The sequence below is a fragment of the Haemorhous mexicanus genome, chromosome 5, assembly GCF_027477595.1.
Source record: "Haemorhous mexicanus isolate bHaeMex1 chromosome 5, bHaeMex1.pri, whole genome shotgun sequence".
NCBI classification, from domain to species: Eukaryota; Metazoa; Chordata; class Aves; order Passeriformes; family Fringillidae; genus Haemorhous; species Haemorhous mexicanus.
This window is the reverse complement of record NC_082345.1, coordinates 10,835,972-10,862,838: the sequence shown is the minus strand read 5'-3', so window position 1 is coordinate 10,862,838 and position 26,867 is coordinate 10,835,972. Positions and strand designations below refer to the sequence as shown.

The window sequence follows — 26,867 nt, the reverse complement described above, 5'->3', positions numbered from 1 at the left end:
ACAGCAGGCATGATGCTGGGGGCCACCACCTTTAGGAACTATATGGACACAGATCTGCCCCTTGTCAAAATCCCCCTCCAAGCCCATGTGTAGCATTGAACACTCTGTGGCTTTCTTAAACTCTGGCTGTGCTATGAGCAGTGACCAGACTCCGAAATAAATGAAGACATGTCTTGCTGAAGTGATTCTAAATGAAAGCAACAATACTTGGCACAAATAAATAAACAAGCACCATAGCTGCAAATCAAAAAGGATGAAACAGCGAGCCTCATCAGCCTGCTGTGACTAACCTTGTGCTGGGCAGCTCACCCACCCCAGCAGGGGTCCCTTTGCAGACAGCAAGTGTGAGGAGAAGGGCACAATCATGAGAGGGAAAGGGCGGGGGGGGCTACTGTGACAGAGGACCACCACAGTGGCTATGTGGCCTTTAGGAGCCAGGCACAGGGGTGCTGCTACCTGCTACCAGCCTCCAGAGAGAAGCAGTAACAAGGCTGGAGTAATGAAAAGCAGTTATCAGGGGCAGAACTATAGGGATAAACACACCTAGACAGATGCAGACCTGCTGGACTGCCAGAACAGGCCTGTTACTGCAACAGCTTCTTTGGGCATACAGTGCAAGCCACAGCATTCAGAACTGCCAGCCACGGTTTATCACATTTACAGTTTAAAACCCAACCAAATCCAACACTTCTGCTGGAACCAAGTTTCCTGGTCCAGCTGGGAAGGCAGAGGCTGTCCTGCCCCTTGGTTCCCCTCCTGATAGGCTGTTGTGGCTCAGGAAGGGTGAAGCTCAGACACAGCCCTCAGTGTCACACTTCAGCTCCCTTTAAGCCTTCAAATTAGGGCTTACACGGGGCTTAAGTGCAGCCTGTCCCAACACAGGGTTGGATTCCACAGCTCTCATGTGCTTCTGGGTTGCCACTTCCCACTGAAAAGGGGATGAGTGTCCTGCAGGCAGCCTGGCAGGCAGTCCATCCACCCAGACACCCATGGTAGGGGATGGGGATCACCTTGATTCCTGCATCCCTTCCCATGTCCCTGGAGGGTAAAACAGGAGAGTTGAGATTTTCAGGATAGGCTTCTGCTTCCCTTGCCTCAGCTAGCCAAATAACTCCCAGTATCCATCTTTTCAGCAAGCATTTTGTGGTAACCACAGAATGTTTTACTTCTGTGATCAAGCCTGTGCTCTTCTTCCTCCACATCTCTGTTGGCCCCCCATAGCTCCCCTTGAGCCCCAGAGTGACCACAGAGTCCCCACCCCTCCAGCCCATGGGTTGGGATGCCTGACATGCAGCACTGAGTTCCCACATGAAGTCAGCATGTTCTCAATACAGGGCACGGCCATGAACACCTCAGGGGGGCTGGTCACCTTCAGCAAGGACACCTGAATATGACAGGGCTGGGCTGGGGAGGGGGTGGCACAGGGGAAGAAGCTGCCAGGAACAGGAGAAAGGACACAAAACACACCAGGAGAATAAGAGCCTCATCCCCTTCACAAGCCCTGCAATAACAAGAAGGCAAGAAGGACAGGAGAACCAACCACAACAAAGGGAAAAACGTGAAAAACTATGACCTGCAACTTGCTCCAGTGATGCCATGTAACAACTGTGGCTAGGAAACACACTTCCAAGCTCACCATCAGTGCTGCCACAAGCATCTGCTTTATTGTACATGGTATGAAAAGCATCAGGCATCCCCACCTGAAATCAGGCCCTCTCCTGCCATTCACTCACATCCCATCTTCTTTTTCCCCTTGCACTTTATTTCCTACAGGCAGCAGCTTTTTGGCAGGAGTCTCTGTGTCTGTTTGCAACAGGGCATGGCAAGGGAAAGCAGACGTCTCCTCGTAAAGCATCCTCTTCCTGAAACCCCTTCAACCTTCCTGGCTGAGAGGAAATGCAAGGATTGGTAATGACTCAAGTGCTCCTCCGGGAAACAGCAGTGATTTTAGAGGAACAAGAAAAAACTTTTAAGCCAAGCCTAGTCCTGAAGAGGGGAACTCCACACTCTGTATATCTTGAGTTCATGGTTAAGCATGCACAAAGCCAGGATTCGGGTGCCCACCGGCAGAGATACTGGAGAAGATACAGCTCCTTTACTGAGGTAATCTCACCTACATTAGATACATTGTAAGTGATTCAGTAAACACATCTGAAGGGATAGATTCCTCAGGGGATACTGTACTTGCATACAGACCCCAGTTACATCCCACCACTGCCTGAAGTCTCAGATAAGTGAGGATACAGAGATAGACCTGAGACGCAGTAGCAGAGCTGAAGACATATCCAAGAACTCATCCAGTTGGGCCACCAAAACCTGGCACTGGGAGAAGATGCATCAAAGATGCCTTCCATGCAGCTGTTCTGTATCAGGATAGAGATGAGCTGGTGGATGTGGGTTACAGATCATCCTCTGTCAGAATGTCTGGAACAATATTTTTCTCAAGCTTGAATTTCTAGTAACCCTTTTGTTCAGCCTGAAAAGTCACATTGCTTGGAAAAAAAATCTCTTCTGGCCTTTTACAGGCACAGTGGCAGTGTCCCCTCCTGAACACACTGTGATTTACAGTGTTCCACACTCACTGGCAACACAAGCCCTTATGCAGAGACTGCAGACAGCACTCCTGCCAACACATACTCTGCCACAGCATCGCTCCACATAAACACCCTGCATTCACCTTGTTTATATTTTCTCCTGCACAGGCTGTGACAGCTCACAAACACACACAAAGCCTAATTTATATTTATAATAAATCTCCCTTCTTCATTCACTGCAGCAGAAAAGAGCCCTGCTACAAATACAGTTTGTTAGAAAAGTGGTGTAACAGCGCTAAGGAGAATCAGGCCCATGCTGTCTCCTGTAGATAAAGGGGATGAAGCCACACCAAACACCTGTGTACACTCCTAGAGGTGCCTACACACATGGAAGGAGTCCCACACACACACAGACATTCTTCCACCTGTGCTTTCACATACACTGCTCAAGAACAGCACCTGCTGTCCCTTCTGACTCGCACGTGCTCTCAGGCAGCACAGACTTTTGCAAGGCGCACTTTCATTGCACAGGTGCTCTCAGCCTCAGATAAGCGACAGGAAAATGACACTGCGAGAGGAGTACTGTCATCATCAATGGGATATGCTTGTGTCTGGGTCTCACCTGTCCTTTCCAGGCGGCACAGCTATTTTAAAATGGGGGTTGCAACCTGTTTCTTATCTCCACTTGCTAAATACACACGTATTCTGCTGCTGAAAGAATGAAGAGCAGGAGTTATGTGGGGAAGGCAGGTTTCTGGTGGTGCCACTGATTGTGCTAGAAGAGATGAAGAAATTTTTTTATTGTAGCCATGAAAACACGTGATCCCCAGTTTCTCTGTAGACTTGGAGGATTTATGAGGTCTTTGGTTTGTCCATGCTATCCACAAACTGGCTGTAGCCAAGAGCTGTCTTTTTGTTTTAACTTGGTTTCACAGAAAAGGTTGTGATTTCTCATCTCTGCACAAAGGACCTTGTTGCCACTTCCCTAACCTCCGTCACCATGAGGCCTGATTGTGGCAGTGTGCTCCCCCCAGGACAATGTCAGCCTGTTCTGAAGCTGGGCCTAGTGTGCCATGTGGGTGCTTGCAGGGGAAGCACACCCAACCAGCCCTCTGTGGTCTCTACTGGCTCCCAGTAAGCTTCCATTAAGGTGACTTAACTACTAATTCCTGCCAAGGTCTTGTGTGCTCTCATGCCTTCTGTACAGCTCTAACTCCAGATGGCCTTGCAGAGTTTGAGTGACTCAGGCAATTCGTGTGATCTGCCACCTTCTCTCCATCCTGGCAACACTAAGCTCGACCAAAAACTTCACTCTGCATCACCAGCAAGCACACCAGCAGCCTGCCCTGCTACCAGTCCTGTGCACTGACACTTAGGGAGCTGCAGGATCACCTCATCCCAGCACTGCTCCTCTGCTGACCTGGGGCTCATTGTGTGGTGAATTCCCATAATGAAGAGAACACCATCACACACTGCCCAGCCAGCTGGATTGCCAAGGTAAGCTGACACATCACCTGGCACTGCTGTGCTCAGATCCCTCCATTTCTCTCCTCCCTGGGGCACCACTGTGCCTCAAGGTGGGATCAGTTCTGTTTGTCAGTGTTAAGGAGCTCAAGTGTGTCACCAGAGATTTTCCAGTTAGAGATAACTCTACTCCAGGTATTTTAAGGACTAGTAATGGCTATTTAACTCCCCAGAAATTCTGCCACAAGAGGAAGATTAAAGGTTGCACACACACACACAGAGCTATGAGGATATCAAAGACGGTTTTCTTGGAATTTTTTTCTCCGGCTTTTGAAGTCTAACATCTAAACAGGAAAGTAGCAATGATGGCTGGAAATTAACACTGTTTGGAGGTAAACCAGAGACCTGCTGAAAATCCTTGCCAATCTATGTGGAATTTGTCAACACTAAATGCTGCCTAGGAGAAAATAAAATACCATGTATTTTAGCTGGACTTTCTCCTCGAGCCTATTGCTTTAAGCAAACAGCCTTCCTGCCATCATACATATGGAGCAATGTGGGCACTCACCCTTCTGCAATCCTGCTGCTGTCAGCTCCTGACAGAGGGATAGCCCAAAGCCATGGGAGAACCACACAGATGGTCAAAAACCAGCCCACAACCCATCCTGGCACAGCTCTTCCACAAACACTACTGTGAAAAGCTAACCCTGGGATGAGGCTCAGACCACTCTCTGGGCAGGGTGAAACAGTCTAGAGATCACAGTCCCTCTGGGTGCTTGTCCCTCTTCTCCCCATGGCACCTCTGGCTGATTTGAGCACCTGTCACATCCCTTCTCAAACACATTTGTGTGTTCTCTGGGGCAATGCCATGTCACAATTGTCCATTTTGTGGAAAATCTGCAGCACAGAGATCCTTGACTTCGGATCCCAGCTGCTAGTAGCTATGAATAATTGGTAATTAAAGTAAAAGTGGAGCCATACCAGGGGATTGTTGTGCCTCTAAGTTTTCTCCAGACTACTCTCAGGAGACAGAGGAGAGCTATCAGAGGTAAAAAAATAAATCTCAGCCTACTAGGTTTACACAGAGACCATCAAAAATATGCATCTGCATTGTTCTGACCTCCAGATCTTTTTTTCCTTCACATTTTCCTAACCTTTAAAAGGCATGTAAGATAAACAGAGAAGAAGCTAGACAGACAACATCCTTGGAAGAGATGTAGGAATATAATCAAGCCCTCAGACACATGCACACAAACACCATAATTTATCTCTTCCTCCTCCTGTTTGATATTATCCTCTGTTCTAGTATCATAATCTGTTGCTATGGAAACAGCTATGATGTCACTACAAGAGGTTTATAGATGCCTTGAACAGGAAGGAAAGGTACAAGATGATGGGAAAGGAAAAAAAAAAAAAACCACCTACAAACAGCTGCTGAGCAGGAGATGTTCCAGGAATGGTAAGTGTTAACAAGGAAAAGATAAATACATTGATGTGATGGCGTTGTTGCAGACAAGAGCAGAATATAAACCACACTTTAAAAATAAAGAATGCTTACAAATTTTGCCTAGAAGTAAAAATACTCTGGGCAAGCTAAAGGACCTTCCTGAAAAAAACAAACTTTGAAATATTCAGCAAGTTTTCTGGGACTGGATATTCTCTGAGTATTGCTGCTAGAGTCCAAGTCTCCACCAAGCAGCCCCACATCTGCTGTAACATTCCCTCCTGAAGTGAACACCCCATCAATGCAGCCAGTAGTTAGGGAGCTTGCTGGCTATTCCCTATCCTATGTATGCCTCTACAACCTGTAACTAGAAAAAAACCTCATGTCCTCAAGCAAAAATAAACAGAACCATAAAATTCCTTAGGTTGAAAATGACCTCTAAGATAATGAGACCAACAGTTAACCAAACACTGCCAAGTGCACAACTAACTGTGTCCCCTAGAACCACATCTTTACATCTTTTAAATACTCCAGAGATTTTTAAATATCACCACTTCCCTGGGCAGCCTGTTCCAGTGCTTGACAAACCCTTTCCATAAGGAAATTTTTCATAACATCCAATCTCTATTTTCCCTGGTACAACTTGAGGCCGTTTCCTCTTGTCCTGTCACTTGTTACCTGTGGAAAGAGACTGCCCCCCACCTCATTACAACCTCCTTTCAGGTGGTGGTAGAGAAAGATGAGGTCTCCCCTGAGCCTCCTTTTCTGCATGCTAAACAAACCCATCTTTCTCAGCTGCTCCTCCTAAGTCTTGCACAGAAGATCCTTCAGCAACTTTGCTGCCCTTCTCTGGACATGCACCAGCACTTCAATGCCTTTCTGTCAGTGCTCCTGTGCCTTTAAGATTTGTTTCTTTGAGAACATCCAGCCTTCCCGGACTCCTTTGTCACTCAGGTCTGTCCCAAGGGACTCTATCATTCCGTCTCCTAAAGAGGCCAGAGCTTGCCCTGCTCAGAAGTCCAAGGTAGCCCTTCTGCTGAGCCCCTTCCTCACTTCTTGAGCATTGAAAACCAGCCTCTGTACCCGAAACGGCCTCCAAACACCACATCACCCACAAGTCCTTCTCTGTTTACATAACACAGGCCCAGCAGGGAGCCTTCCTTTGGCAGCTCACCCACCAGCTGTGTCAGGAAGTTATCTTCCACACACTTCAGGAACCTCCTAGACTGCTTCTTCTCTGCTGCTTCCTCTCTGTGCAAGGACATACTGAATCCACTGGATCACATCCAGTAGCAAACAAACAACCTCACCCTAAACTATAAGCAAAAAAAGAGCTCTTCTTGCTCTCTTCACCCAAGAGAAAGACCACAACCTTACAGACTCACTGCCAAACATACTGACATCCCTGACATGCTACTTGAGAGAACAGAGTGCTGAGCCTCACATGCTTGAGATGTGCCCAGCCTCCAGGCCATGCACACCCATGTGCAGGAGGATGCACATGTGGTTCTGACCCAAGAGCTCAGGTGCTGATGACTGGGTCTTCATGCTCATAACTTTTTTTGGCCCCCCTGACTGATGGTAAGAGTAGAGCAGACATGATGACAGAGAGGATGGGGCAGTCACACATGTCCTTAAATACATCATGTACAGGCTGAGGGAAAATTCAACATGAATTTTGGAGGAAGGAGGATGGCACATCAGATTTGTCCTGCATAGACACCATTGTCATGGGAAGAGCAATGGCAGAGGAGGAGGAAATCACAAGGATCTCAGATCAATGAAAAGTGCTGGTGTTTCAGATAATCTCTGTCCCATCAGAGTTTCCTGAGCATGGTGAGCGAGATCAGAGATTTAAAGCGAACGCCACAGCATCAGTTTTGCCTCTGGTGTCAGCTCCAGATGAATCCCCAGACAGACTCTCTGTTCTGCCTGTGAGCATTAGGATATAGGTAGTGTCACCTGTCCTCACTCACCTTCTTTCCAAAGATGACAACTCCAGGGAAAAAAAACTGGGAGAAACTGAAGTCTGAAGAGAGTGGGAGAGACTGAAGTCAGTAAGGGCAACTGCAGAAACAGTCCAAGATGGGATCTTCAGCATTTCACTCAATGTTCCATTCCTGCCAGCCTTGGCTGTGACCGCCTCAGCCCCTGAAGATCCCAGGGATCATCCCCCTCTATTCTGTTACAGTCACTTGCCCTCATCTTTGTTCCCCACATGTCTCTCTCCTCCATTTCCTGACCTACTGACTTACTCCTTCTCAATTTTCAGCCCACCCTTTCCTTTCCCAGAGCAACCTCTGTCACAAATGTTGTGGAAAACCCACACATTCTGATTTCCTCTCCTGAAAGCGTCCCAGCAATTTGTATGATGCACCCTCCTGTGTCTGCATCTATATGAAATGCAAACCTTGGGGTGGTAACTATCTACCCCTTCGTGTCAATGTCATGCCTAGTACAGTAAGGTTCTGCTTTTGCTTGGCACAGCAAATACAACTGTTATTAGGAACACCTTAAAAGCACCAAAGTAGAGTAAAAGAATAGGTATGAAAACATTGCCAAGTGTTGTGTGTGTTTTCCAGTTTCTTTTATATTTTGTGGGCAGTGTTCTCTTTCTGGGTTACATGAAACCATTTCTTCTTTTTTGTACTTTATATTTCGGACTGCAGAATTGACAACAAAGCTTACAGTGGTGAAGAAGCAGAGACTGTGCTTTTCTAATTGGCAGGTGACATGAAGCAGGATTTCAAAATCAGGGGAATTAGATAATTCAAAACAATCACGACAAATTGAAGGGTACAGGATGACATTCAAATGGGACAGATCAAAAATCACACACTTAGGCAGGATTATCTACCTCCACACATACAGGATAGAAAATGGTTCATGAGGCATCAGACTTCTTGGACAGGATCTGTGAGCCACAGAACACCACAAGGTGCACAGAGATGAACAATGTTATGATGCAGAAGTTAAACCAAATAGGAACGCTGACTGTAAGAGACACAAAGGAACACTTCTGCTCTCCTTGGCCAGCACAGGACCCAACTACAGCACTGTGCTCTAGCAGTGCCATTCAAGAGAGAGATGGACCAGCTGAAGAGAGCACAAAGAACCAGGAGAATGGTCAGAGCTGAAGGGGAAAAGATACAAGAGAAAGAGCTGGAGAATGTGTTCAAGATACGATTTAGCCTAGGGAACACAAAGGAGGGACATGACAAAGACAAAGGAATAGTTTTCCTACACCCACAGTTAAAAGGACAATGAATCAGAGCAAGCAAAGCAGAGAGGTGTTACAGAGGGGGTAAAATCTTTGAAGTGACAAAGCAAAGGGCAACGATGACAGCCTGGACATGCTGTGGACTGTCCATACATGGGGAATATGCTGGGCAAGCCTGTTAAAGAACATGCTGGACAGTCATTTGATATTCTGCTTTAAAACACTTTCTAAAATCTTTCCTTTGCCCATTTCCCATGATTTTGGTGAGAAGTAAGTTTCTTTGGCATTTCAGCATAGTCCAGAGCCTAACCTGTCAGCCTTCAGGACCAAAGATGTTAGCCTGCAGGGTTCTGCCAGGTAACACCACTGTTCCAGGTCTTGCTAGCACTTTTATGGATTGAAATCTATAAAGAACAGAGAAGGCAGCTGCCCTTCATGGCTTCCCAAGTATCTCTGGCAAATACCAAGGCCTTGTGGGATAACCTTTCCCACTTCTCAGGGAAGGAGCTGGATGTGACTGCTCTTATTTTGTCCTTCCAGAGACAGACGTCAGCACAGGCCCTGGAAGGTGAGCAGGACAGAGAACAATGTGTAAATAGAGTGAGCTTCACCTTCTCCAAATGTATGTCCCACTCAGTGGTGATGCTGAAGAAAACCAAGGGAGCAAACTATGGCATCCTTCACCCAGCACAAAACTCCCTCTCGCTCCAGAACATGACACAGACAGGCTAATGTTCATCACATGCAGACCCTGCTTTCCCTCGTGTAGCTCCCTGGGTTTCACTGACACTGCTGCTGATCTGGATCAGAATCTAGCTCAGGAGCAGCTCAAGGGGTTCGCTTCTTGAAGATGCTTCCCTTTGGCTATTCTGCACATGTCCTGTGAGTAAGCAAAAGACTGTTATTTGGCACCTTTCTGTCAGTGACCTGATCAGACAGTCACTCTTTATACAGCACCTGGAACATATACAGCATTGTATAAATACACACTGTTACAGCTTTTTGTTACTTCCATTCGATAAACAAATCCTAATGGCACAGACAGCTTTTTAATTCAGTCCTGACTGTGGATTTTCCCAGGTCTTTTGAGATGTGGAAATGCCTTTGCTAGCCTACAGAGACAGAGGCTGCTCCTCCACTCACATGCGTGGGCAAGTCTTAGTAGAAGTGGTTTTGCCATCAAAATTACCTGATTCTGAAGGCTACCTGAATTCAGGAGTGGTCCCAAAATAGAGGCACTTGTGCTTTCCTGAGGATGGACCTCAGTTTGCTGGTATGGCCAAATGAGGCAGTAATCAGGAGCACTCCATGCTGTATATGAGGGGTAGCAATAACAGGACTCTAGTCTTTCTCCATGACAAACAAATTGCCAAATGCCATGTCTGGAATGAAATTTTCATCTGTGTTTATTTTCAAAAGAAAAGGTGAATTCTCTACTGCTAGGGGAAATAGTTTCAAAAGAGAAAGCTTCCAGTTAATTACCTTGGTCCACATTAGGGTATGTAAACAGCTCAAGAAACAACCTTCTCTAAACAATGTTTAACTCTCACTTGTTATTGACCAGTTATCCTTCCAAAAGTAAGAGAAAGACCTATAAATAATATTTCACATTCAGAGGGCAGAGATTCCCCAGTAAGGGTGAGGAAACAACCTCATTTTATAAATGGAGTGATTAGGCTACAGAGGCCATGAGTCAGAAAGGTAGTCCAGCATGCAGCCAGCTTTAAAGACGTAAACAATCCTAATGAAGTCAGCAGCACTGTCTGTGAGCTTAAATTTAGGCAAAGACCTGAAAATATCTTCTTAAATTGGGATCAGAGAGGAAAAGCGTCGAACCTTAAAAAAACCCCAGCAAGCCATTCTTAGCCTACCTGTTCACTACAGACACAGGGATGGGGACACCATAACAGCTGTAAGCCAACCACTGAATGCCTTTGCAAACTCTTCTCAGGGGTCTTGCCCATGGGCAGCACTATCACAGTTGCCTTGAGTCCTGCAGCTAGAAGAAGCTGTCTCATCTGCCTCATACTGGTGTCTCAGCCTGGTCTGAGCAGAAGGTGACTGCCCTTCCTTGACCTCACCATCTGGCAGGACAGTTTTAACACCATCACCTGGGACCCACTTGGTGAGGTCCACAATCAGGACAGGGATTTACTTCCAGGCCCAGGTCACCAATCCTGTCATGATTTGACTTCCCAACTGTCCTCCTGACCAAATATTCACATGCTTTTATGCACTACTGCTGTGATGTGGCCAAAATCAGGCCTTATTAATTTAGCCACCCAAGTCCATTACCTATCTCCAAACACACAGTCTAACTTCCCAGGGCTGAGCTTAAGTTCAAAAGCCTCACAGGCATCAAGGAGGTCTCTAGGCTGTTCCCCATCAGGAGAAGAACCTACACTGAACATTAGGCACAAGCAAATCTTATCCTGTTTGGATGGAACCAAACCCAGTGGTCTCACAGCACAATGTAAAATTGGGCAGTAAATAACAACCACTGAGCAAATGGGGAAACCTAGTGACAGAAAAATGAAAATTATTTCACTTCCCAGGCCAGCTGAGGTGTCCAGCTGAAGCCAACTGAGTCTTCCCCACCTGTAACAGCCAGGAAGAGGAATGCACTGCACTGAGTCCAAGGGCTGATGACTGTGGTGAGTAACTGAGCTTGCCTCTTTGTCTGCACACCCCAGCCCCTAGTCCCAGCAATGCTTTTTCCCCTTCTGAAAATAAAACAGCATTTTTCACCCATTACATAGCAAACTTGTTTAATCAGTAGACACAGCAGCATGATAAGAACAATAATTTTAACTGGAGGGGGCTTCCTGTTATCCTGGCTGTAGCCATATCCTGAGCAAATAAAAACTTAGGCTTTTAGTCCCAGCAGTGACATAGCTTTAGCTCTGGTTATTATTTCATAAACAGGAAGTGCCTCTGAGTTATCATCTCCCTGCATGAACTTTGGGGTAAAGACCTTTACTCCACCTCACTGGGGCCATCTCCCTGATGAGCAAGTTTTGTGTGTTTTGGTGAGATTTAAGGATGCATTCGAAACCCAGCAGGGCTGGCCTGTTTCTAGCATTAAATGGGATCTGATCCACAAGGAGTACAGGGTCAGATTTTCCGGCTCTCCCGGCCCCCTGTGTGACAAGGATAGCGTGCAGGCAGGTCCCTGCCTGTGCTCAGCTCCAGCAGCCGCACCGGTGGCGAGGTGCAATTTACAAATATTACCCAGATTAATTCCATGAGCCACCCACATAGAAAACTACCGATGTGGCTGCTAAAAATACACCCTGAATTGCAACAAAGTTGTCAAGAATAAGTAAGGAGCTAAGCGAAGAGGAACAAAACCAAAACAGAGGTAATCACTGTTTAGAAAATAAAGGTTAATACATATAAATACCTCTCTTTACACAACTGTGAAGGATGCCTGGTACGAGATGCCAAGGAAATCACTGGAGACACCCGTCCCAGGCAAAAATCCACCCACAGCCTGTGCTGTCTGGCAAACCCCCCTCTTAAACTGGGGTCTCCCCTGGACCATAGAGCCTGGGTCTGTTCTCTGCACAGTAAGAAACGTCACAAGGCAGAGGCCCAGGTGAGAGTAACACTGCCTAGAAGAGGGTCCAGAGAATCAGATTCTTGCCTGGCTTGAGCCTTTCAGCTCCTCTGTACCAAGCCAGTACAGCCACTCCTGATGAAGCCACATCTCTGGTACTCAGAAGGATGGCAGCCACTAACTTGCCCCAGGTCTGGAGCAGAGGCCATGTAGGATTACAGCTGATGAGCTCTGCTTTGAAACTCCACTCATTTCCTTGTACAGCTCACAAATGAAACTAAAAACCAGGTCAAACATTGCACAGCAGTGTTACTTCTGTTTTGTTTCACTTGTTATATTTTTATGTCCTTCATTTTACTGCTAAGCTCTCCACCACCCAGGAAAAAAAAATTAAAAAAAAAAAGATGAGGAAAAACCCAGGAGAGGAGAAAATAAGAGCAAAACCTCCAAATTCTTTAAAACAAATGGGAAAATTCTCCTGGCACAGTGTGTGTGGGAGAGGATTTCACACCAGATAGTCACTTATTTATCATGCCTCGCCTATTAATATCAGGTGAGGCACCATTCTGCTTCCCAGAAATGGTATTTAAGCCAGCTGCTCTGCACAAGCACACACCACCCTCACCTGCACGTCAAGAATGCTGGGTGACTGGCTGCATGTGCTCTATGTTACCACTCACTTCAATTTCTACTGGAACCACTTCATAAGGCCTTTGAGGTGTCACATTTCCTCCCAGGGTGCTTTTTCTGTCAAAGAGCCTATGTTCTGAAATCGGTACGGCGGGGATACGGTTTCACCTCCCCTCGCCTGCCTTGCGGTGGTAGCGGTGGGCGTGCATGTGTGCCACCCGAGACGGCTCGGCCGAGGGCAGGAGCAGAGCTGTGCCTGCCCGTCGCAGCGCCGACCCGAGCTCTCGGTCCCTGTGCTCTCCTCAGTGCCCTGACTCTACCTGATGCTCCAGAGGAGGGCTACAGACCGAACTGCTTATGCACATAAACGTGAGGCTCGCAGGGGAGGATGGCAGTCCTTGCCTCCCTCCAAGGAGGAAATTGCATCCTCTGCCATAAGTAAGTTTTTATCTATGCATTGCGATATTGCAGGGAATTCTAAGGACCTCTCATGGCAACCAGGAGGCGAAAAACAATCATTAACCCTTCCTCCACCTCCCTCGAAGCCATTCAGCAGCAATTTAACCCGCAAACACACAGCAACACAACAGAGATAAAACAATTTCTATCAGCCTTTACGCTATCTCCGGCTCCTGCCATTTAGGATATTCACCTATTTTGAGGCTTAAGGCATGCTGCAGAGCCTGGCCGCAGACCCGTCCGTATCTGCTGCTGGGAATTTGTTTCTACGGGTCACTTTCAGGGCATTTTTTCCCATCTGCTCTCTTTTTCCAGTCAGGCAGTAGCAGGGGCGCCGCTGAAGTTAGGATGCTCTAAGGAACCGCTAAACTTCCACCGCACGCTCCGGTGCAGCATCGCCGCCCCCTCCTCAGGAAGAAGCCGGCGCTCTGCTCGCCTCAGCAGTGGCCGAGGCCTCTTCTCCTCTACTCTTTCCTCCCCTCCCCTCCGCTGCCCTGCCCGGCTCCGGGGAGGCGGCCGTGCCGGCGCTCGCCCACTGCGGCGCGCCGGGGAGGGGAGCGCGGCCGGGCTGACCGCAGGCCCCGCGGCCCCTCCGCCCCGGGTGCTACGGACCCGCCGGCCGCCGCCGCTCTCCGAGGGGCACCGCACCGCCCCGCACCGCCGCCGGATGCGGCCCGGCGAGGAGCGAACTTCAGAGCGATCGCCATATGACCCCCCCCGGCCGGCGGCGTCCGCCCGGGAGGGGCTGGGGGGGCTCCGAGGCCGGCGGTGCGATGCCGGCCGAGCCTCACCGGCCCGGTCATACCGCGGGGGGGCCAGGCCCGGCCCCGGGGGGCCGTCGGGCGGGGGCCGGGCAGGTACGCGCCCGGGCTGCGAGCTCCGCGCCGCGCCGCGGCGGGGGCCGACGGCGGCGGCGGGCTCTCCCCACCCGCGGCGGGGCCCCGCTGCCGGGGAGGCGCCGGGGGCGGCCCGGGCGCGGGGAGGGGAGCGGAGGGGGGGCTGCCCGGCCGGGGGCCGGGGCCGCTCGGCGGTGCGATGCGGCCACCAGAGGGCGCCGCCGCAGGCTGGCCTCGACCGGCACCCCGGGCCCGCCGCGGCCCCTCCGCCGGCACCGGCCCCGGCACCGCCGCGGGCCCCGGCTCCCCGCCGTCCCCGCGCTCCGGCGGCCCCGAGCCCGGCCGCGTCGAGCGCGGGGAGGGCCGGCCGTGCTGTCTGCGCTAACGAAAATGCTCCTCTTTGTCTGCCCGCCTCCGGCGGGGTCCGGACTCCGAACAGCGGGTGAGCCCGGGTCTGCCCAGAAATAACCCGGCGGGCCACCGGTAACTTTACACCGCCCGCCGAGCGCCCTCCGCGCGGGCGCCGCAGCCCCGGCTCGATTTCCTCCTCAGATAAGTTTTAGCGGCCTCGCCATGGGGAGGAAAGTACCGTGTCCCCGTGCCGCCCCCCCCGGCCCCCTCCGCGCCCGGGTCTCCGCCGCCACGGACCGAGCGGCCCCCGGGGCGGGATGGCGCGGCCGCCGGGGGATGTCCCTCCGCTTTATGTAACGCTCCCCGGGCAGCGCCGAGCCGGGAGGGGTGACGGGGAAGGGTAAATGCGTCGCGAGGGGATTTAAATTAACCTCGTTACATCTCTGAATTTTTCTTTTTGAACAGACACCCTGTACTACACATCGATCTAAGACACGCAGCCGTATATACACACACACACATATTTAAACGTATATATATATAATTATTGTGATTTTTTAACCTGAAAGAAACTAAGTTGGGGTACTTGGGCTTCTCGCCACAACCCGGGCTGGAGTGAAGCAGAAGCCAGAGGAGCTGACAGCAGGCTCCAGCAGCCCCGTCCCCCGCCGCCGCTGCCGGCGGAGTCCCCGTGCCTCGGAGGAGAGGAGCCGCGGCGGGGCGAACTCCTGGGAAACCGGAGAACGGAGAGGGGTAGCCGGTCCTGGGAATGCGAACTGCGGCGAGGGGCAGGCAGCAGGCACACACACACACAGACACACACACACACGGAGGCGCAAGGCAAGCTCCGTCCACCTCATTGTTCTGCTCGGCACCGGCACGGACTTCACCCACCGCCCCCCGCCGGGGACCGAGCGCCCGGGACCGCGGGGCTGGGGACCGGCAGAGCCGGGGGGCGACCCGCGACTCGCCCCGCTCCCGCCGGGCGCCGGGTAGGGCGATGGTGCCCCGCCGTCTCCCCGCAACATGGGCCAGGGGGACCCCCTACTCCCCCCTCCCTCCCCCGCTGCGGCCGGGCCAGGGGTGCCGGCGGGGCGGGTCGGGCCGGGGCTTACCTTCGTACATGGGGGCCATCGGTGCAAGGACGCCTGTTATTCATGGCAACGCCGCCACGAACGACGCGAGATCGCAGCCCCCCAAACTCAACACACATCTGCCATCTTGAGCGGGTGTCTCTCGGCGGAGGCGAAGCTGCCGCCTGCCTTCTGCATCGCTGCCCACCTCAGCGCGGGGGGAGCCGGGCACATCCAGCCCCGCTGCCGGCCCTCCGACGCGGCCGGGGCGGGCGGGCGAGCGGGCGGGGGGCGGCGGCGCCGGGCCGGGCCGGGCCGGGCCGGGGCCGGGGCGAGGCGCGGGGCCGGGCAGGGGCGGCGGGCGGCGGGGCCCCCCCGGCTCGGGACGGCGGCGCTGGGGAGGGAGGGAGGGAGGGAGAGAGGGAGGGAGGGAGGGAAGGAGAGAGGGAGGGAGGAAAGGAGAGGGAGGGAGGGAAGGAGGGGGGCTGGCGCCGTGCCCCCGCTCTCAGCGCGGCATGGCTGCGTGTACCGGGGCGCCGGCAAAAGTTGCACCGGGGGTGAGAGAAAGGGAGAGAGAAACGGAGGGAGAGAGAGGGAGACGGAGACCGAGACGGAGAGGAGGAAAAAAAAAGGAGGAAAAAAAAAAAAAAAGCAGCGAAGGGAGTTTGCAAATAATCAAGCGCCGATGGCACCGATCGCGGCTTCCCAGAAGGAGCGGGAGCGAGCGAGAGAAACCCTCTGCTGAGATTATGTGGGATCTTGTTTAACAACACATTTCAATCAGGAGAAAAAAGGAACAGTCAACAGAAGTTGGTGAAACACTTCTGTCTTCCCCCCCTCCTCTTTATAGAAAAGAGAGGAAAGGAAAAAAATAAAAAGGCAGCTGATTGAAGCTTTGCAACTCACTGGCTGTGGGGATCATATAATTTGTACTCATGCTTTACAATAGCATGGAAAATTCCTACCTCTCCCCCTCTCCCCAAATAAATCTTCTATTCCCTCTAGGCATTTCACAATCTGGTTCACTGACAAAAGTTCCAATTTATCTCTTTTTTTTTTTCGTTAAGCTTACTTGCAGTGTAAATATTTAGCGGATGCATTTAAAATAAACATACGTTGTTGCTTTTAGGAGTCAGGTTGTGTTTTTGTTTTGTTTTGTTTTTTACTAGGAACCACATCAAAGAAGTGTTTACTAACTGAGATTGACAGCCTATTCTTCCCCTCCCCTCTCTTCCCTCCCCCCCCCCCCAACCCCCCCGGGTTTTTTTTTAATTTTAAGTCATCCTTCTCTCCGGTTGAGCTTTTGCAGTAGGAGCACCAAGCCGACGAGCATCATTTTTGTCGGTGCATAGAGGAAAGCTGTAGGTGAAGGCACAGGAACCTCCTTTGCCTGACAGGAGCTTTACAAAGGAAGGTCAGTCACCAGGTACCCATTACGCAGGCAAAGGAAGCTGAGACTCATGCAAAGCCTCTGGCAAAGGTGGAAACAAAACCTCGGGCTGTGATCCTGCATTAACAGCCGTCTGGATCTGCCTGCCTGGAGCTCCTTACAGATGAGCAGTCTGGGACTGGACCGGTGAAGACGTAACTCCCTTTGTGCCTGCTGCTCCTGCTGATCCCCCCAAACGCTGCCTCTCGCTGCTGCTGGTGCCACCCAGACCTCTCCCACGGCAGCACTTGGTCGCAGCAGGGCTCAACAGCCGACTACTCCCACTGATGTCTCGAGGGCGAGGCAAGAGGTAACTTTTACAGGGGGATTTCAGTGCGAGCCCAGCGCTCCAGCCAGCCTGGCCCTTGCCTCGGGGTGCTGCGGGTGCCTACGCTGGCCGACAAAAGCAGTCGGGGAACAACCCATGCTGCCCGGCCGATGGAGCAGGATGGCCATGGCTGTGCTGCCGAGGATGTGATCCCCAGGCTCCTGTGGGCCATCTTTGTTTCCAAGATATCTTCAGCGTTTTGCATGACTTTTTTCCCTCCCTTGAAAAATGCCTGAAACTACAGGAGAGCTGTCTCACGCCCCATTAGCATTCTGTTTGCAACATGAAATTGAGGATACATTTTAAATGTGTCAGGGAGTGCCACGCAGGGCTGGCGGAGGCGATTGAGGGCTCGAAAGTGGGCTGGGATGGCACTGGAGGAGTATGTACAGCAGAGGGAGCAAAACCTGCTCCCGGTCTCATCCCTGCTTCATTTTGAGAGTGATCCCGAGATTAATCATCACTAAATCTTGGAAAGAAATGGACCTGCCTTCAGCTGCACCACTGGGGAAGTCCAGGCCAGAAATGGAGAGCAATCATTCAGATGACAGCAGGCACAGTATTTGAACTTGTTTCCTGTCCCTCTTTTATTTAGCTATGGTGACCCTCAGGCTTCAGCTCTGGGCATGAGTTGAAAGTCTCGTATTTTACTAAAACATGTTTCTGGTCATGGTAATTCTGCACTGCTGCCTTCTTTATGATGGAGAACCTTATTTGCTTTCCAAGGCTACTGATGCTTCTGATCCCAGCCTGCCTCCCTGCAGGCAAGACACAAGAGGAGATGTGGAGAAGTCTTGGAGAAGTCTTGGAGAAGAGCAGAGGAGAAAACTAGAGCAGTGGGCTGCTACAGGAACCAGCTTCACTTCTTGGCATTGCATTCTGCTGCAGCGTGGCTCCAGGTCAGCAGCATCAGCCTCACTCTCCTCAGCTGCAGAATGGGGGAAGATGTCCCACTCTTTGCTGTGTAAGATTGCACTGATAGCTTCTTCTTCCTTTCTTTCACCCTGGGCTATCCCAGAGCCTGTGGGGTTTGTGTTAACTCCACATCCATCAAAGCTGGCATGACACAGGAGCTTAAAATATAAACCAAACTGACTCCTTGCCAGAAGAAAAGGAGGAAGGGGTTGTCAGAGATGTCTGCAGGACTCACCACATGTGGCCTGGGGTCGTCAGAGATGTCTGCAGGACTCACCATGTGCGGCCTGGGCACGGAAGTGGTGCCCCCTGGCCCTGTGGCTGGTGGGTGGAGCACAAAGGGGGACACAGGAACATCCAAACCTGTGTGTGACATACTTAGGCAAATGCTAAAGCTGTTGGCTTCAAAGCACAGGTTAATCTGCTTGTTTTAAGGAAAAGGTGCTGAACTTGATGGACTGCTTGGCTGGTCCAGGACAGCAATTCCTGAATGCCTCTCAGGTTCAATATCACCAGGGACATTATAGACTCTCATCCTCTTACAATTTGTCTGAAGATAGGAAAATTAATGGGCACATTTTCACCAACAAGGACTGCTCTAATCTTACATGTTTTTAAATGTTGTTACCAAATGAGGCCACATTTGGTAAATAAAACCCAGCCCAAACAGGTCCTGACCTCGGCCCCAGACTGGCTGTGAAAACATGGTGCATAGGCAATGCTGGTGTTTTCTGGGCATGTAGAGGGAGCAGGGATTTGCCCAGCAAGGCACAGCCTTCCTCTCCAGCTCGCACAGGGGCCTCCCCCTGAGTGTCTCTTTCAGAGGGGACATGGGGGATGTGATTGGAGCTAAGGGGGTACAACCCCTTGCTCTACTTCCCCACTGCTGTGAACAGATGGGGATGCACTCTGGAGATGGCCCAGCTCTGAGCCTACAACCTTCTTTCTATTCTCCCCAAAACTGAGCATCCATGCAAGGATGTTACAGCCATTTGTCATCTGGGTTCTTGAGCCAAGGCCAGAGCTGTGGTGTGAACATACCTGTGGTGTGCACATACCTGTCAGGAGCAGTCATCAGCAGCACAGCTGCAGCAGCCCTGGGGCAAGGCCATTCTGCTGGAGACATCATGGTCCACTCTCTTCCTGCCTGGGACTGCAGGGGTGTCACTGAAATTTTGAATCCTGAGAGACTTTCCCACCTGAACAGATCACCTCTTCTCTTTGTCCCCTTCACTTTGTGGGAGGATGGCAAGCCAGCACCAGAGAAGCACCTTTTAATGCCTCATCTGCAGGTTGTTTCATTTCTCCACTTGCATATTTGGGTCTCCCATAAACACAGCCCTGGTCTGGGTGCAGGTGCATGGCATGCTCAGCTGTGTCATGGGGCATCATGTGCCACTGAGGCAGCAGCATGCCCAGCTATGTCTGACCTGGCTGCCAGGTGGTGGTGGCAGGCACTAAGCCAGGGAAAGGAGGGGTGCCCTTTTTACAGCACTCAAAGGATCTCCATTTCTGCTCCACATACGCAAATCTTGGTGGTCTTGGCATGTAACTCCTCCAGAAAGGCACCTGGTGTTTCACTGGTGTGTCTCAGGGGCCTGCTGGTAACAACCTCAGCCTATACTTAATTGCAGTGGGAGCAGCAGAAGTTACTGTTTCTTGCAGGAATTGGAGAGAGTTTGGGCTTCTTTTTCTTTTCCCTTAGAAATTATTACAGATTTTGAAAGTCAGGTTTAAGAAGAAAGGCAGATGAGTTTTAAAACATAATTTTTGGTCATCATTTCCCATTTTAGGGGAGTTGTGTGAGTGGAAACAAGATGCCCTTTGGTCTCTCAGAGCCAGAAATGCTATGGTGGTATCACCTCCTCTTCTTTGGTGCCTCTGCCAGACCCTGCCTGTGGGGCATTGCCAGAGGTGCCTGCTGCTGAGATGCAATTTATTCCTCTTTCTCCCAAAGCTGGGGGGGGGGGGTTGTGGCTCCCAGCTTTCTTGGTTCCGTGTCCATCCACTGCACTTATTTCTTTGGAGAGACTGAGCCTAAAACTGTGCTAATAAAAGACTGTATGGTACATTAAAAACAACATCAATAACAAAAACATAACAAAAACCAACCAAACAAAACCCCCCCCAAGCCAAAAACAAACAAACAAACAAACAAACAAACAAAAAACACCCCAAAATACCAAAAAAAGCAGAAGAGAAAGGCTGAAAACACACAGGGTGAGCATGTCCCCTTCAGTGACAATCTTTCATACCTGCTTGCCTTCACAGTGCTTCATTTTGGTGGTGCTGAAGTGCAGCAAGTTGTTAACAAGGATCAGGCCCCAAATCTTTCACATTAAGCAAAACAAATTTTTTTTTTTTGAACACCAGGCAAAGGTTTCCCAGTGAAATACACATAGTTGTTTTCTTTTTAAATGTAAATCAGTGAGGGAATAGACAGTTTAATTAAAAGCAAAATTATTAGGTAAGTGCTGAGGGAATCTACATTATTTGCTGGATATACTCACATATTTTTACTGGTGAGTCAATTGCAATTTTTAATTTCTTTCCACCTAGTAAGACTTGCTCAGAGAGTGGCCAGTGTGATGTGGAATATTTGAAGAAGGAATTTTCCAAGGATAGCAGGAATGTCTGTTCTGTGTGCAAGTTGTGGATGCTCAGACAGCCTGCTATGTTATGTCCATTACATCTCTGCTAATCACAGAATATTCTGAGTTGGAAGGGACCCACAAGGATCATCATTAGCAAACACTTGCTATAGGCTACCTCTTGGCATTACCTGGAGAAAATCCTGTCCCTTGTGACAGAGATTTTGGGTTGCTGCTAGTGACTGAGGCCTTCAATGTCACCTATCCCTACACAGACAAGCTTTTTTTGCCAGGCAGATGTTTTGTGGAAGCCCCTCTGCCCCTTCCCTCAAGCCCATGTGTCCCTCTTTCACACAGCAAATGATCTAGATGGACTTCCAAGCACACCAGAAAACAGCCAGTGTACTGGGCTGGGATATGGCTGCTTATTTTGTAAAGTTCTGAGGGAAGGCCCTTATCTTTGAACACATATGGAAAAGATGCTGCATACTGGAGTAGGGCTGGGGAACTGATGGCTCTGTCACAGCTGAAGTTCAAAATAACACCACAAAAACCTACAGCACAATTATCCCATGCACCAACAAGTGGAGCTTTATAAGAAGTCAGATATTTTTACTCAGTCTGAGCATCAGTGACTTCTTCAGTGCAGCTCATGTGATGTAAATGCCCCTTTCAGGGGGTAGCAAATGGATCTATGGCCGCAGGCCTACAGTGGGGTGAGACTTAATTCCCACTATGAAACCAGATGATGCTGATAAAGCCTCAGTGGCTTCAACAGATGCACCCTGATGGAGACAGGAGTGTGGCAGAGAGAAGCAGGACAGATGCTGTAAAACGCTTTGGGTACCATGGATGGAGGGAAGGTGCGATGCAAGCACACAGCCTGATCAGGGCCCCAGGGAAGGCAGAGATCTGGGTCACCTCAGCCCAGCCTAACACCACATCTGATCACATTCCTCAGCTTGCTTCCCCAGCAGGAGTATCGCTGAAATAAAGGCCCTAAAAATGATGTGGCCTCTCCGTTTGAGGGGTTAAACACAATTTCCCATTGTCGAGCTTTTGCATTTGGCTCAGGTATTGTTGCTGATCTTGGATCCTTTTCTTCTTATTATTAATAAAAGAAACTTTGAAATATATTTTAAAGAAAAGTGCTTATCAGATAATGAAATTCTAGCTGTGGTTGTCTTTCAAACAACCAGGGCCATGATTTAATTGGAAGTAATTATAGACTTTTCTGAAGTATAATTTTTAGGGTATTTTTTCCCCTGACATTTGCAGTGTGGAAATTAAAAATAAAACGATGTCAGAAACACGATATTTCAATCTTTCTTCAAACAATAATGTGGGCTAGTGTCAGAGGTTTGTCCTTGGCTGGAAAAGAACTCACAGAAGAAAATCCTGCTGGTGAAAATCGCCAACAGCACCTACTGGTGCATTTGCTGTGCTGAGATATTCCTGAGAGACTCCTGCTTCCCAGAGCTCACTGAAAACCCTCCTACCTCTGCTGCAGTGGGAAAGGGCACATCAGTACCTAGCTCCTGAGAGCACCACATTTGTGATGCAAGCTTTGTTAATTATTCCACTGGTAAAGCTGTATTAAAAGGTACACTTAGAGCAAGGAAAAAAAAATCCCATTCTTCACAACAAAAAATTAAATGTAGTCCTCGTATCCTGCTGAAAACAAAGTTATTTCCATACTTCTTTTTTCCCCCAATATTTTTTCAAATTTTTAAACAGGAAATTTTTCAAATGATCTCTTTCTAAATTTTACCCTGTTTTCACTTTGCAATTCCTCACCCTCCTTTGGTGAAGCCATCAGTGTATCCCCTAAACTTTGACTCACGCTCTCTGTCTTACTGACAGTGCCATTTCCAAGGGAGGGACAGTCTCTGCCAGCATCAGCTTAACCTTTTTAATGGCCAGTGGCATCAGCAGGGCCCCGTGGGCAGAGCCTGAGCTCCTGCCAGCCTGTGTGGCTCTGCTGGTACTGGTGATGCTGTGACACCCCCCAACACATATGCAGCCACCCAGTGGACAGTTTGGCTCAGCCTCTTCAAACACATTCTCCAGACTTCAAATCATTTCTGTAGGGATGTGGATGCACACGTGATGAATCATCTCACACTCTGAATTCTCTGCTTCTGGATCCAAAATTTTATAACTAATGCCCATTTAAATCCATTCCCGAACTCCAGTCAAAGGGAAAGGAAGGGACTATTTCAGATTAAAAGGGCAACACATATAAAAAGTTCCATACGAGGCTGTGATTCACTCTATAAAGTGCTGTAGAGGATTGTATGAGGGATGCCCAGTTCTGCAAAGTATGTTGACTTTTTGATGAGGCATTAGGTGAGGTTCCCTATCATTACAGGCTCTATGGAGTTATTAACAGGATGATTTACAAGCCAAATTCCCACTCGGCAATGCCTGCCTGGCCCACTCATATACCCCACCTCACTGCTCAGCTTTATTTATTCCACTTCACTCTCCACCTTAAAAATCCCACTGCGTGGCCTTTCCAGTGAAGAGCAGCTATATTTCATCTCAGACATGGCTTCAGCAACAAGGGAAGGGATTTCCCTCTACTCTTCAGCCTCCAAAAAAGCCTTTTCAAAGAGAGGCATTTTATCATATGGGGAAAAAAATTATACAGACTGAGGTAAAAATTTTGGTCAGGCCTTATAAAACAAACACAGTGACCTTAAAGTAATAAAACTTTCTGAGGCACTTTGCCAGAGCTGATCTTCTGTGCTATACTTCAGGGATAAGTGTGGATATGCTAACAGGAACCTCGTGGCTTCCAACCTGTGTGATGAGTAGAGCCTCAAGGGATTTTCTGGAAAGCAACTGCTTTTCCAAAGTTAAACATTTTTATCCCCCTTCCCAAAATGGCCATCAAACCAGCAGTGTTTCAAAGACAAGCACACGTGTCTACTTCCACGCCTTTCATGCCGCCAACAGAAAATATCTGAAATTGCAGGCAAAGTTTCCAAGAAAGCAGAGATGGAGATTTTCTTTGCTTTAATTTCCGAGTATCTTCCAGCAGTCCTTCCCCTGTGTTTGCATCCCTCCCTTGCTCACCTGGAGGTCTGAGCCCATGACCTGACCTGGGATCTGTCTGGGGACTCTGTGTGCTCAGGTACTGTGGGCCAAGGAGTACATTTGGTACAGGCAGTGCCAGCCACAACACAGCCCTGAGCTTGGCAGGACCCTTCTGGCCAGGGGTGGAAAACTCTTTTAGCATTTACACTTATTTGGCTATGCAGTGGGTATTATCCCTTTTTCCAGCCCAGATCTCTATGAGAGCCAAACCTGGCCATGCTGTCCACCATTGTTAATGCCATACCAAAAGCTTAGCTATTGGTAAAAGTTTGACACAGAAGCATTGTGCCTTGCTGATTAGTCACAAACTGTGACTATCACAGCTTTAAAAATTGTGATCATGAGGTCTTGTCTTGCGGCCCTGCTGCCCACCCTCTTCCACAGACAGAGGAATAAATATTTACTACTTTTCAAAATAACAGCCAGCCACACTCACCCTTACTGCTGCAATGTAGTTCATCTAATTGAAATAAGAACGTAAGTAAATTGTTTGTCAAGGCAGTTTATTAGGAAGAGATTGCTGTGTCAGGAGCTCCCTCACTGTGAGAGATGCTGTGTTGTCTCTCTTAATATTTAATGTCATTTTAATAATATTTCCCAGTTAGGGGTGCAGGCTGATGCTATAGATTAAAGCCTGCCAAAGTGGGGAGGAATAAAAGCTTGAGGTCAGCTTCATTCCATTGACTTTTCCACCTGGAGGCTGGGCAAAGAGCAATGCTGCACTTTTTCCAAGGGACTCAGCCACTCCCTAGTACTTCTCTCAGTAGCTTTATCTCAGATTTGTAGATTTTGCCTTTCACTCACTCAGAAAGACACTTTAAAAGATGAGGACCACATCCTGAGGAGGTAGAGATGAGAAACCTACATTTTTTTCCTTTGACAAACCCATTTCTCTCTGCGATGCTGCTCCACTTCGGCTCATTATTCAGACAGTACCATAAACTACTGAATTTCTCCCAAGCCCATGATTGCATCTGCAGCTACAGCACTCTTGACCCTCGGTGACAAGCCTTGCTTTGGAAACCTTTGGCTTAAAGTCAGAAGTGTTAGAGTCAGATCCCAAGGAGCAGGGATCTGCAGCTTAAAAATCAAAGGTCCCTGCTCATAAAATGTCCACCGACGCTGCCTCAGTGTCACCCTCCAGCCCTCACAGACCTGCCTTGCTGCAAAGCTGCTGCACTGATGGTGCCTCAGTCCCCATGCATCCCTCCAGACAACTCCTGGCAGCAATGCCCTGCTCAGGCTCTTCCTTATTGTGAAAGACTCCTGGTGGAAGGACCATGGAGTCAGAGCCTTTTGAAGCTGCTGCATAATAAGCTGTATTCTTTTCCCAAACATCACTAGACAGTTCAATAATTACATGAACTTTGTAATCAGCCAAACCAGCATAGCCATCTACCTGACATACAGGTAGCACTTGTGAGTAATTTTACATAAAGGGCAGGTACTTTTGTACTTAGTGCATAGGCCTTGTGCACAAACAGCTATAGAAGGAGGGCCCAATTATAAATAAACTGTCCTTAGTTGTCACTTTGCTGTCTCTGACTTCCCACGCATTCAAATGGTGAGACTGATTCATTTAATCTTACTCTAAAGCAGCAAGCCACAGAGTCAGTTTCCTGACAGTTGCTTTAAAAAGCGTAGCTGAGCTCTCTTGAATTGTCTTCCCTTGTATTATATTTAGACATTGTGATTAGAGTATCTGTCATGATATGCTTTTACTTTAAGGCAGAAGTTCAAGCCACTTCCTGAAAACAGAGATGCTCCTGGGAGCCGAAGGGGCACAAGCGCTGGGGTTCAGCATTTGGGAGCAGAAATCTTCAGCACCACTTGTGCTGCCGGCTCCCCTGCACAGGCAGCCTCATGAAAACCTGAGCTTTCAAATAAGTGCAACATTACTTACCATAATGAGACTACTGGGAAGGGTGGAGGCAGCGAAAGACTTAGCGGCTGTTTCCAAGGGTTTTAGAAATATCATCTCAGCAATTCTCACAATCTTCCCTTCTCTCCTCCTTCCTTCTTCTCCCCTCCAAATCTTGTCAAGGGCTTCCATGCAAAATCGGGACCCTCCTGTCATATGAACATGGCTTTTATATGTTTGTGTCATTGCAAAGCAGATTATAATGACTACACTTCATGCATTTTACCCTAATTAAGTCAGTGGAGGTTTCAAGGCAGATGCAAACTCGACATGCAGCTCTGCCCTTGACAATTGCCTACCAAAGAGAATACCTGAAAGCTCTTGTTTTGCTAAATATGCTATTTAATATTTTGTAATGCTCGGGTAAATGTAGTCAGTGAATGTAGAGCCTTCTGTTTCTATAGTATTGTGGAGTGGTTTATTAGAGTTATGCTGAAGGAGCTTTCCTTGTTCCGTGCCTTGCTTTGCCAGAGCACTTGTCAGATACTGAACTGAAGGTTCTAGTCCTGCTGACCACTGTCTGTGATGAGGAGACCCCCAGACTCCAGCAGACTCTCAACCACTGCTCTGATGGCAGGAGCTCTCCAGCAGCCTGGCAAATGTGGCCAGGATCTGGCAGACAGGACAAAGTGAAAAACACACTGGGCTCTAAGGTACAAGGGGGGAGGGGAAGGGCTCTGTGTAGAGGGGGAATGGTAGAGAGCAGATGCCACGCCTCTCTTGTGTTTTGTGAACCCAAATTTAACACACTATGGAATTTACACACTGAACTGAATGGTGAGTTTCTCCCATATGTCTTCCTCTAGCCTGTCTTCCTCTAGCTGATCTACAGAGATTTGTAAATCTATTATTGCTTCCATGTACCCTCAGAGAAACTTGTGCTTTAGGTTTTATGCATAGAAAACTTTATGTCCTAGGTCCACATTCAAGTGTCTGTCCAAATGTGATTGGATTACCATTCCTTTAAGACTAGTCATATTCCTTTTCCTCAGATAAAATTGTCATGAAGTT

At 49.1% G+C, this 26,867-nt stretch overlaps 1 protein-coding gene across 2 annotated transcripts in view; it reads right to left on the bottom strand.

The window, feature by feature from the left end:
* HIPK2 (homeodomain interacting protein kinase 2) overlaps nucleotides 1-15,861 on the bottom strand; it is a 137,741-nt gene extending 121,880 nt beyond the window's left edge. For both annotated transcript variants that reach the window (XM_059845874.1, XM_059845875.1), the window contains exon 1: nucleotides 15,613-15,861. In XM_059845874.1, coding sequence (XP_059701857.1) covers nucleotides 15,613-15,631 — 19 coding nt within the window. In that variant the 5' untranslated portion in view covers nucleotides 15,632-15,861. The remainder of the gene's footprint in view (nucleotides 1-15,612) is intronic.
* Nucleotides 15,862-26,867: the final 11,006 nt, after the last annotated feature.